Here is a 13,613-nt window from a genome sequence, read left to right as displayed (position 1 = left end):
TCAATTACAGAACTCACCAGTCACAACGTTAGGGATTTGTCGCAACTTTCAATAAAACATCAATTGCCATAGAAAAAATCAATTGTCACAAAGTTGATGAATTATGCCGATAAATGCATTGCAAAAAAAATCAAAATCACGTTATTAAAAAACAAATAAAAACTCAATCACTCAAAATTCCCGCTTTAGAAGTTTAGGTTTGAAGTTAGGGTTGACAGTCCCTAACCTAGAATAATCAATTATATTACTCACCAGTCACATCGTCAGAGATTAGTTGCAACTTTCAACAAAACATCAATTTCCATAGAACAAAATCAATTATCACAAGTTGATGAATTATGCCGATGAATGCACTACGGCAAAAACAAAAATCACGTTATTAGGAAAAAAAATATTTAGATATATATACACACACACAACCATGTCAATATTGAAAGAAAAATAAATGAATTAAAATATATAAAAGCTCAATATCAAAAGAGACTTAGAGCTTGCTTGGATGGACTTAAAAAAAGCAGCGTATAAGTTGAAAACAACTTATAAGTCAAAAAGAAATAAGTTGGGGTAGTCCAACTTTTTTTTTTTTTTTGCTTTTAAGCTATTCAACTTATAAGCTGCTTTAGATAAGCTAAGCCAAATTGACCCAATTGTTTTTTTTTTGGCTTATTTTAAGCACAAAATGGCTTTAAGCTAGCCAGTCAAACACTCAAAAAAACTGAAAACAGTTTATAAGCTATTTTCAGCAACTTATAAGCCAATCCAAGCTATTTTCAGCAACTTATAAGTCAATCCAAACGGGCTCGGTTAGAATCAAGGAAAAGGACATCTTAATGCTTTGTTGTATCGTGTGAGGTTTATTTGCCAGTCCAACAATAATTTCATAGTGGGGGCAATTAATATTTTAAAAATAGTGTTTTACCCACCGCAAAATTTTTAATTTACCCACTACTTCAACAAATTATATTACAGTCAAATCTCTCTATAATGACAGCGTTTGTCTGAAAATTTCACGGCTGCTATAATGAGGTGTTGTTATGTATGTATACTGACATTTGATGTTTAGATCTCATTTAGCTGTTATAAACAACAGTGCCCAAAATTATTTTATTCTACCTTTTATGTTATAAACGAAAACTATATACTTGTTAATTTTAAAATCTCAATTGATTTTCATCTCATTAATTCAAATTGAAAAGGCTAATAAATTACTAATAAATTCATAACTAGTTGTACCATACTGATAAACAATTAAAATCTAAACAACATATCAGCTGTCTCTTGTTCTTCCACTCCAATCACTTGTGCAATAATCTCTTCATAAGTGTGAGTTTCAAGGATTGAAATTATTGCGTCAAACTCCAGATAAGTGGTAGCATCCATTGCTTGATTGGTGTTATGAGATGGGATTTGGACTATAAGTAATGGCACATTATCAATATCCTCAACAAGTTCTAAAATTTCGCTATTAGCATTGGGGTTGTAATCTATAGGTAGAATTCCGATATTTGTTACAAAATATTATTACCCAATATTTGAGTATGGCTATTATAGAGAGGTAACTTTACAAAGAATGTACCGCTATAATGAATGTCACTGCTGTTATAGGTAGAATGTTGTTATAGAGAAGTAAAATATAACATGAAAAATTGATTCGGGAGAAAATTAGGCCATTTTAGTGAAATGTTGTTACAACGAATGACAATTATAGAGAAGTTTGACTGTACGGAGAAGTTTGACTGTATGCAATTTTCTGGTCTCGAGAACTCTATAAGTTAGAGTTTTAATTTTTCTTCTCAAACATCTTAGTTTTTTTGTTTTTTCCTTTTTGGCTCCCAAAGAGAAGTTCAGGTCAAGGAGGCCAAGAATCAAACTTCAAAAGAAAGATTAAAAAAAAATGTGGGTGGTTCCTTTTTATTTTACTAGTCCTCTATTATTATGGAGATCTTTTCACTAGAGAAGGTCCTCCATTTAGTAACATGAACTTTTATACGATCTATTGGCACAGAACTACCTAGCCTAAGTAAAAAAGGGTAAATATATCAAAATGTCACTCAACTATGAGAAATTATGTAGTAAAGTCATTCAATTTTATTTTGTATCAATAAAATTACTTAGTTTAGAGCTTTTCTCTTATAAAATCACTCAACAAATTTGTCATAAAAACTATGTGAAGAAGCTTTAGAGTCCGTTTGGATTGACTTATAAGTTGCTTATAAGCTGTTTTCAGCTTTTTTGAGTGTTTGGTTGGCCAGCTTAAAGTCATTTTGTGCTTAAAATAAGCTCAAAAAAATAATTGAGCCAATTTGACTTAGCTTATCTAAAGCAGCTTATAAGCAAAAAAAAAAAAACAAGTTGACTACCCAACTTATTTTTTTAGCTTATAAGCTGCAAACAGCTTATAGGCATAAACCCATCCAAACAGGCTCTTATATCTCTTCAAAATTTTGGGCAATGTCTATTTTTGTGAACGAATTTGGATCTCATAAAAAACCGGCTACTTCAAACAAAGAAACTTTTAAATGCTGTTTTTATCACATAAACAAAAAACACATAAAGAAGGAATTCACAACGACATATGTATATCACTTTTTGTATTGTTTATATTCATGTATATCCACGATATACAGAGTAATATACACGAATATACATTGAGTAATATATGGATATACAGGCCGGGATACACATATTCTTCATCAACCTAGGTTTTGTAATATGAAAATCATCTACAATCTGTCTCTAATCATCTCCAAACACCTCCAAAATTGATACTCATGTTTCTTAATATGTTTCTAACATAACCCAATATCACTCAGTCGAAACAATCACAATTACACTAGCGGGAAAAAAAATGAACAAGAAGAACTTGAGTCAAGTGATCAACTGTGTTTTATAATCCCTATGTCATCTGCCCATAGAGAAAACAATGCTTTACTCCTCCAAGGACGGGCCTTTACTTTATGTAAAGCGTACTCACTCTAACGACGTACCTTTTGCAAAACCAAGTTTCAATAGTCTTTAATGTATTTTCGAGTTTTTTATATGTATAAAATAGACAAGGTTCACTGAACATATAAATTAGTTAGAGAGGTGTCAAATTGGAAGGTTGGACTGAATTTGGGTGGATCAAAATGAATAATTCATTTAATCCACCCAAATGTTACTTGCACTGAAATGGGTTGTGTCAGAATAGGTCATAGGTCATAGCCTTAACTCGTCAACTCTCACATTGTGTTTTAATTTTCTTTGTTTGTTTTTTTAAAATTTATTTAAATACCTAATAAGAATTTTTTCCTTTATCATGACTATATAACCACTATAAGAAAAAATATATTTGGCAACAAAAAAAATTTTGTTGCCTTTTGCAACAAAAAAAAATTGTTGCATAGACTTTTCCCAACGGCTGTTATTGCAACAACGTGCAACAACTTTTTTTGTTGTTGCAAAAAGTACTTTTTGCAACAATAATCAATACTATGACAACAAAATTAAATTCTTTGGCAACAAAAAAGTTCATTTGCCAACAATAAAATTAAGTTATTGCTAAATATTAAATTTTTTGTTACCATTTCTATACTTTCTTGTAGTGAACATATCAAACAAAAAATATCCTTTTAATTATGGATCTTCGTAGCTTCACATCCAATCATTTTTAATTCAAATACTATGTATACTAGATTCAAGTTTCATCAATTACGGAAGCTTTGCATCTTTTTATGCATGCTTTAATTTCAGTTTAATAACCGAAACATATGTTTTCAGAATATGTATGCGGCTATTAATTTATTCCAACTGTCATTACAATTAGCTATTTGGATGAATATATTATATTATAGTGGTGATAGTGGTGCTAAACCTCTTTTTAGTAATATATTTTGTTTAATATTCGTGTTTACATAGCAATGAAGTTTTACTTCAACGTACAATGATCGATCATCTAGATAAACTACCTGCCAAATTCGTCTATGTCAATTGTCCCAGATGATTTATAAAAAGGAAAGTGCCCACCATGATCATGCTGATTAAATAACACATTTATTTAATGTTAAATTCTTACGTGCTATGTTGACCCAAACACAATGAAGAAAATAATTCGTGTTTTTTGCCTCCCGTTACCTCATATACTATTGTTGTTAATTGACAATTTCACACCCGTGTTAGCACCATAACTATATTGAACTGAGTTACTTCCATACACAACCTCACTGACTCAGTATAACAAAACCCTAACTCTTCCTTCATTCCCCATTGGAGGATGGTTTTTTGAAACTGCGAGCAAAGTATATGAAAACATGAATGATCATGACTTATTTATTACCTACTACAGAAGAGCAATTTAAATAGGACGCATGAGATTCTGGAAAGTATAACGCATGAAAAGTATTGACATTATGATCACTTGCCGTAATGTTTTAATAATATGTATGTTCTACCAAAAAAAATATTTTAGATTGTGTCCAATCTTTTCATCCTTTATTTATGGTGTCATGAAATAATTTTCCTTTTAGCCAGATTTTAGATACTTGCTTTCTCTTGCTAGATTTGAATCAGAATATTTAGTGTGTAACTGGCACTGAGAAACCAGTGGTGATGCACGACTTTGTAAGAAAAATTTACATTAGGATAATTATCACTCTCTGGATTATGAAAGATGAAATGCTGATATTCACTGATTGTGTAAACTATAGTAACACAATCAGGTCACTCTTAGTAGATAGTTATATGTAACTTGTATAGTTAGTATTAGGTTGTAATACCTTTATTATGTTTCATTGGCCGAGTGTAAAACAAAAGAGTATCAATATAATTTTAACGGGTTGGATCAAGTGGGGCGGGTCAATAAGATGGCAAAAATGAGTACCTTTTTATTTCATAGAAATTTAGCTTAAAATAAAAAAATCCTTATTAGCAAAATTTAGTGAAAAAATCATTTAAATTGGTTGGGTGACTTTCTAGGTGAAAAAACCAATAATTGAGTGACTTTTGAGTTATAAAATAAGTTGAGTGACTTTCTTAGAAAATTACTCAGTGACTTTTGGGTTAAAAAATAAAGTTGGGCGACTTTATGAGAAAGCTACTCATAATTGGATGACCATATGAGATATTATCTCGTTATTTTGCTATAGGTCGTACGTGCAAAATAAAAATGATAATTTAATCCGCAGAAACGACCGCTTTTCATCTTATATAAAATCATGTATAATCTATTTTGTTTAATATTCGTGTTTACATTGTAATGAAGTTTACTACAACAATGGTCGATCTTCTAGATAAACTACCAGCCGATTAGTCTATGTCAACGGTCCCAAATGATTTATCAAAAGGAAAATGCCCACCATGAGCATGCTTTTATTGATAGCACACTAATTTATCTGTATTATAATGTTACATATCTCACGTGCTATTTTGACCCAAACACAAGGAAGAAAATGCGTCCTGTTTCTAGCCTCCCATTACCTCATATACTTTTGTTGTTCTATAGGAAAATTTATATATATTAGACTAGCTAATCAATTTCTTCACCTAACAAACCAATAATTAAGAAAAGCGACAGTCACTTAGTTGAAAACGTGACTCTAAGAATTTTTAATTCCTACTTTCTATTTTCCTTGTTGTTTTCTTTTTCCTTGTCTTGACTGGCTAGCTGTTAAATTGAGAAAGAGAGAATCATGTTCCTAATCCCAAAATTTTATAATATTAGAAGCTTAACGGTTATTGGGGATTACTTATAAGCAGCAGCACATCTCTGACCCTAACAAAACCAACTAAATAAAATAATCTAAGGGTGTATTTGGTATGAAGGCAGCCGTTCTTCAGAAAATGTTTTCGGATTTTCTGATTTTTTGTTGATCAAAATTATTGATTTTTTTTTCTGCAACAAGTAATTCCAAAAAAAATGATTTCATTAATGAAAGTAGGAAAAATAAGTTTCATAAATGGTACTGTACATTAATTATCTCCTCCAATACACCCACACCCATAGAAGGGGCAGAGCGACAACGGTAGCTACATGTTTGGCAGACAGTGCCGGCTTTAGGATGAAGCTGATAAACCAAAGGTCTTAGGCCCAAAATTTTAGGGGTCCCCATTTTCACTAGGGAAAATTTCATAAATGACTACTATTTGGGGATTTTTTTTTTCCGCATAGCTACAGTTTAGCTATTTACTTTTCGTGGCAAACATATAGCTAAGGCGCTTGTTTCATGTTGTATTCGCTATTAAGTGTCACTGTATTCATGAATACAGTCATTAAAATTTGCTAAATTTTGTATTCAATTTAAATGTATTCAAATCAACTGTATTCATTATAGTTACTTTTACAGTGTATTCACTTTATTATATTTAATCGATTGTATACAAAACACATAATTTTTCACTAAAAAAGTTAACAAATACACTCAAAAAATTGAATACAAAGAAATAAAATTCACTCTGTTCATTTGTATACACTTCAAAAATTAATGTATTCATTTGTATACAAGAAATAAAATTAACGAATACACTAAAAAACAGAATACAAGAAAATAAAAATACACAAAACACTGAATTGTACGCCAAAAAATTAATGAATACACTGAATTGTATGCTAAAAATTTAATGAATACACTAAAAAAAATGATTTTCCAGATTCGGCACCGGAATCTGACCGGAAAAGTCACCGCCGACCAGATTCCGACAAAGCAAAATCTGACCAGAACTAAGTAGATCCAGTCAGATCCGGCCAAGATCTAACCGAATATGACCGTGAAAACTCAAAAGCCACCGCATCAACAACCTTCATCCACTTCCACCCATCTTGTCGGGCAGATCTGAGCCACCACTTTTGTTCTTGTTTTTGATTAATCTCTTAATGGGTTCTCAAGAGCATTGCGTTGAGCAGGTATGCCTAAGCCTTTTTGGACAAGCAAAAGAGCACTGTGGTCAGGTGAGTAAAGGTTGAGTCTTGCATGAACAAGAAGGATCAGAGTGAAAAAAGACAAAATAGAACCAAACGTTAGAGAGAGGAGGAGAGAGTAAGTCAGAAGAGATTGAGAGACAATGAGAGAGAAAATGAGTTGATCAGGGGAAAAATATGAATACAAGCCTTATGTTGCGGTTGGTTTTTAATTTTAACCGCGTTTAACTGTTTTAGTTATGTACAGTAATTGATATACACCTTTTAGTTATGGAATGTAATTAATTTAAAGTATAGCTACTAGATATAAATAAGGTCTAATGTTATCTACACCATGTAGATTATAATTTGTAGGTTTATAAATTAGTTTTTGAAAAAATAAGTATTTTAAAGTAAAAAATATAATTTTTTAATTTAAAAATAAAAAAAAACTTTAAAATAGATTTGAACAATGTGAAGCATATGAATTTTTTTTAATTAGTGCTATCTAAAAACCGGTTGGTAAAAATAACGATGTGCACATTTCATGCATGAGAAATCTTACTGACCATATTCCAACTAAGTTTATTTCATCGGATGCATGTGTTGACCTAGTTTTATTGAATATACTTGAGACATCTTGTTAAGATTTGACGACCATCAATTTTGTCGAGTCGCCCTTGTTGGCAGAACTCAGTAGATTTGGCTCAAACCCTATATTTGTGTTAAAATTCATTTAATATATACAAAAATCTATTAAGAACCCAGTAAGCAAAAATAATTGTTGTTTAGAACTCATAAACTAAAAATCCTGACTTCTTCTCTACCTCATAACCCTGATACCCACACTCCTACCCTTCGCCCCACCCTCATTGTATATGCCTAGATTATATAAATACTTTAGGATAATAGTTTTCACTTTCTTACGGAACACCAGTAAATAACTAAGAAGCCCAATTATTTTTAAGGAAGACTTTTTCCGTGAAAAATCATTTAAACATTTTCCATTGCACCAAACACACCCTAAATGTCATGTGCATTTTCTTTTGTAACCAATCACCAAAATAAATAAAGAAATAATCAAGACCAATTATATATTACTAGTATATCTTTAATCAAAGTCAAATCATCACCTTCCTTCCTCTTTCCTAACTTCCACTCCTCTCCCTACATCTCTCTGTATTTTTTCAAAGTATATATCATCACTCTCTCTTCTCCACTTTTCAAACTAATTTCCCATTCTTCTCACCAGAGCAAAAAACACACAATAATTTCATATACAGAAATTAAATGAATACGGAAATGATAGATTTCAACTTCGACAGTGCTTGTACTACTCCCTATATAAGTGCTCCTGCAAGTCCTCAACATTTTGGGACAACATTCTTTTTCAGTGCCCCAACAAGTCCTACTCGTATTTCCGCCCTTTACGGAGAAACTAACGTTACCCGTTACAACGATCATGATGATGATAATGCAGATGATTTCGCTTTTGAATTTAACGGACATGAATTGGAGAAAAACATAATAATATCTGGAGCTGACGAGCTATTTGATGGCGGAAAAATCAAGCCTTTATTTGAGTCCCCGATATCACCAAAGCGGAGGCTCAAAGGTAAGAAGAACGCGATCGAGCCAACTATAGAAGCCAAGGAAAGAACTCAAAATTCTATAAGAAATAATTCTTCTGGTTCCAGTAGACATAAAGCGACAAGATCATTATCTCCTCTGAGAGTATCAGATTTATTGTTAATTGATGAGGATGATGAAAGTATTGATCAAGAGAAAACAGAGCCCTCTGTTTCATCGTTGATATCGCTATGGAACAGTTGGAAATTGAAAGACTTATTGCTATTCAGAAGTGCTTCTGAGAGTCGAGCAAGTAGCAGTACAGAAGAGTTAAACAAGTATTCTCTAGTGAAGAAAATCCGTCAAGAAAATGTGAAGAATTCATCGGAATTGAGTTCGAGGAGGAAGACGAGGAGACCGGTTTCGGCTCATGAATTGCATTACAAGATGAAGAAGGAGATGTTGAAAGATATGAAGAAGAAAACTTTCTTACCATACAAGCAAGGTTTACTTGGTTGGCATGGTTGCTCTGGGTTCGATGATACAGTTTCTGCCTATATGACTCCTCGTCAATAGTTAATAATCTGATTCTTTCCATGTGTAATTACATTTATTTGTTTGATATATACTTCCTGATTTCCACCTCATCTAATGTGAACGTTTCTAATGATCCCTAGCCGGAGAATATGAACTTGATGAATTCAATTTCTAAAGTTCGTAGCATTGAGCTTATTTTTTTTGGGTTCAAAATTTCATATTTTGGTTGCTCTAACTATATAGGTCTCTTGGTTGCTCAAGACTCGATGATATAATCTCAGTGTACATGACTCATTGTCAATAGTTCTTAGGAAGAATAAATCGGGACACCTTTATAAAAGAGTTGGAGATGAATGAGTGAAAAGCTTGTTTTATTGTATTATGATGGTCTCATATTTATACAGCTGATAATTGAATTCCAAGATTACAGGTAAGGAAAAGGAAAGATATTAAACTACGGATACATTCCTGATACTAACAGATTACAATCAATCAAATGAGATATTTACAAAATAAAATAAAATAAAATCAGATTTGTATTCAAGTTGTTGATATTGTTTAGTTATGAACTTTAAGGTGTTGATATTGTTCCTTAGGCCTCTCAAGTTAGGAGAGGTGTCAACAACTCCTAACTTGATGAGATTACATTAAAAAGATGCAACGGGCAGTGGCTTAGTGAGTGTATGAACAAGTTAACCAGCAGAGTGAAAATGAACAATGTTGATCTGGTGTTGTTGCACTTGATCACGAACAAAGTGAAAGTTAATTGCAATTGGACTTTGGCAGTGATAAGTGGTGCCAATGCTGTCGCAGTAAATTTTTTAAATAGTGGGAAGTGGAATGCTGAGCCGAGGGTCTTCCGGAAACAACCTCCCTATCTTCCGAGATAGGAGTAAGGTCTGCGTACACTTTACCCTCTCCAGACCCCACATTGTGGGATTTCACTGTGTATGTTGTTGTTGTAGTGGGAAGTGGAATGAAGAGTTCAGTCAACAAATTCGTTATCCAATTTCATTTGGCAACTGCTCTATATTTGGCTTCGGTGGATGAACGAGCAACAGAGCGTTGTTTCTTGGAGGACCAACTGATGCGACTTAGACCAAGATACATAACATAAGCAGAGGTGGATGATCGATCAGTAAGGTCACCTGCCCAATCAACATCTGAATAAATATGGAGTGCATGATCTGATTACTTGCGGAAGAAAAGGCCATGCATTACTGTTTGTTTCAGATAGTGCAGAACACGCTTAACAATAGTCCAATAAATTACAGTAGGACGATGCATGAACTGAGAAAGCTTGTTCACAATATAACTTACGTCAGGGAGTGTAAAAGCCAAATACTGCAGTTTTTCGATAGCAGAGCGATACTGCTTTGCATCAGTGAGAGGAGAGCCATCATACAACTTAAGTTGCATGGAGGTAGATAGCAGTGAGTGGACACCTTTGCTTTCTCACATTGAGAATTCTTTAAGCACATATATGATGTAGTTACACTGAGAAAAGATCAAACCATCTGCATTTGGAAGGACTTCCACACCTAGAAAATAATGCAGTAGCCCAAGATCTTTAAGAGAAAAACATTTAGATAAAGCATCCTTGATATTGTCGATAGCTCTCACATTGTCTCCTGTTACGACAATATCATCGACATAAACAAGAATATATATCATTATACCCATTGAGTGAAAAATAATAAGGAGCTATCAGAGTGTGATATTTTAAAAGCAAGTAAGACAAAGAGTTCCTTGAGTTCACTGTACTACGCCTGTGGGGCTTCTTTAAGCCCATAAATGGCCTTTCGAAGGCGACATATCTAATTTGGATAGTCTGGATGTTCAAAAGCTTTTGGTTACTTCATGTATACATCTTCTTCAAGATGACCTTGAAGGAAAGCGTTGTTGACATCTTGTTGATGAAGAGGTCAACCAAAGTAGGTGGAAAGAGACAACACAATGTGTACAGTTTTGGGCGTGACTACCGGACTGAATGTGGAATGAAAGTTAATGCCAGGATGTTGTGTAAATCCCTTGGCAACTAATCGTGCTTTATAATGATTAATAGAACCATCAACCTTGTGTTTTTTATGAAAGATCCATTTGCTGTCAAAATTGTTGTGCTCAGAATCAGGAGGTATGAGCTCCCATGTTTTGTTTTTGAGGAAAACAATTTTGTTTTTGGATCCTTGGATGCCTGCTTCATCGTGGAACGTGGGAGAAGGGAGGGTAGGACAGACATATGGTCAAAGACGTTTGGGTTTACATATTTTATTTTATGACCGGGTAGTAATACGTACGGCTGAAGGGTGAGGTAGAGGTGGAGGTGAAGATTGATGGGAAGGCAGGGAACTAGTTGATGATGAGGAGTTAGTCGGATTACTTAGGCTGAAGGAATTAACATGAGAAGAAGTAGAGTTAGAATGGCTTATCCTTAGAGAAGTAGATGGCATTGGCACTGGAGGTTCAGGAGAAGAATTGGGCGCAGTCATTGGAGCACGTATAGGAGCATCTATTTGCGGAGATGCACGTGCAGAGACTGGAATTGGAGGAATAAGATCAAATCATGCAGGGTCTTTAAAATTGTTTTATTTAGAGTTTTCTGAATTTTTGGATGGGAGAAGATTATGCCATGATATTCTGGAGTTTGAAGATTTGAATTTTGAAAAAATATTTTGATAAGGAAAGATATTTTTCTAGAAAATTAATATCTCTGAAAGATAAACTTTGAATTTGATTGGATCAAAACACAGATAACTGAATTCAATTAAAAATCCAAGGTAGACACATGGCGTTGATCAGAGTTCTAATTTATTTTTGGAATATGGCTTTAATCATGGGTAACAAAGACAACCAAAAATACGACTTAGTTTAAAATTTGGTTTGTAACGACCCTTCCGGTCGTTATGAAAAATGTAGGATCACCCCACCAAATAGAACCTTCCTAAGGGTAGGAAGAGCTAATAGAAACTTGGTTGTATAAGTCTAAGAACTGAAAAATTGACTTGTTTGTGGATTTTGTTTAATTGTGTTGAGCTATCGAGGGGTGACGTAGAAAATTAGCACTCCGTTGAGAATTCCGAGGCCACGAGTGGATTAGTATGATGCTTTTATGTCTATATGCATGTTTTGTTTGTGTTTGTGAATCCTCGGATGAAATGTTGGGTGATCGACCGGAAAACTGGGCAAAAAGCCGAGCTTACTTCCCAAATGGTATCGCTGCGGTGGGGTGGGTACTGCTATGGCAGCACCGCTATGGTGGTAAGTCCCTTACTGCCAGCGATCAATCTTAGTTCATGTGTCCTCTATGGCAGGCAATGGCCCACTATGGCGATGTCGCCATAGCGGAGGTCGGTGTTATACCTCATTTTAACCGGGTTAAAGTAGAGTACAACATATTGGTGATTCCTATTTTTTTGTTTATGTTAAGGAGTCGCCACCTAATTATTTACGGTGAATTAGGACACCTAAAGTTAATTAAAGTAATTATCTAAAGTTGATTTTGTTTTAAAATCTACGAAACCAAAAGATTCTAGGTACGGGTTCAACTAATCTACAGGGAGGTATTAGGCATCCTCTAAATTTCATTAATAATGGTTAATCCGACCGGACTTAAAATTAAATAGGCTAAGAATGTAGATGTAATATTTCATAATATTTAAGAAAATATTCTTATAAGTATTGCTAAAGTTATAGGTAGAAATAGAATGCTATTTAAAGTGAAACTTGTAAAAAAAATAATAGTTTCATAAAAGAGTTTAGTTACCAATAAACTAAAAGAAACAGGATATGTAACGTTTATATGTATTTTGGAGAAAATGAGTTATGCCAACTAACAAATTAAAAGAGCTACTTAATAAAATTTTAAAGGCTTTATAGAAATACAATTAGTTCAACGTAACAAAGCGAAGGTTGTTTTAAACAAATATGTATTTCAAGTGTTAGGAAAGGGAGCTAAAGTGGAACAGTTATCCACGAAAACTAGTTTGTTTTTTTCTTATTTCTCAAAACAAGCTAACGTCAATGTGTAACATTTTATGATGCTCTGGAAACATATCTGTCTTTCTAACTAACAAGTGCCAAACTTACGAGGACAATTAAACTTCGTTTAATTTAAGACCTATATTTGCTAATTAAGACATCAAAATAAAAATAGGCTCGGTTAAAATAAGCAGTTAAATATTCATCACAATCACACAGCTAGATAAAATATCGGTCACACCAAACACATAACAAGCGTAAAAAAATAAATGAAAATAAGATGACTAAAGCCACATTTGGCTACCACAAGAGAGTAAAGTTTTCAGTGATCTGCCATTTGGCTAACCACTCTTTATTTTCTGTTTGGATGGAGGTCGAGAGAACGAGAGCTGAATGATTGAGTAAATGCACGTTCCAGCCTTTACGGGGTGACGCCGAGTCTTAAAGTAAGACTCTTCGACTCCGGTGTGTCATGCAAAAGAAAAAGAAAAGAAAAGAAAAGGATTAGTAACGATGGTTTAAGCCATACCATAAATCAATGTTATAGCTATTGGAAGATCCTGAGATCGTGAGAGGTAATCAACTCAAACAAAATGACATATCTTGCATATTTTATACCATACAATTAAGTAAATAGGCTGAACTACAATCAACAATA

At 33.5% G+C, this 13,613-nt stretch overlaps 1 protein-coding gene across 1 annotated transcript; it reads left to right on the top strand.

Annotated features, from left to right (window-relative positions):
* The first annotated feature begins 8,058 nt into the window (after window positions 1-8,058).
* On the top strand, window positions 8,059-9,172 carry LOC132638601 (uncharacterized). The gene has a single exon (XM_060355424.1). The coding sequence runs from the start codon at window positions 8,162-8,164 to the stop codon at window positions 9,014-9,016; it is 855 nt and encodes a 284-aa protein (XP_060211407.1). The 5' UTR covers window positions 8,059-8,161; the 3' UTR covers window positions 9,017-9,172.
* Window positions 9,173-13,613: the final 4,441 nt, after the last annotated feature.

Source organism: Lycium barbarum, chromosome 4 (assembly GCF_019175385.1).
Source record: "Lycium barbarum isolate Lr01 chromosome 4, ASM1917538v2, whole genome shotgun sequence".
Taxonomy (NCBI): Eukaryota; Viridiplantae; Streptophyta; class Magnoliopsida; order Solanales; family Solanaceae; genus Lycium; species Lycium barbarum.
This window is presented reverse-complemented; position numbering and strand designations above follow the sequence as displayed.

Bases quoted from the DNA above. Each gene is read 5' to 3' on its own strand.
- LOC132638601 (XM_060355424.1), top strand. From the start codon at position 8,162: ATGAATACGGAAATGATAGATTTCAACTTCGACAGTGCTTGTACTACT.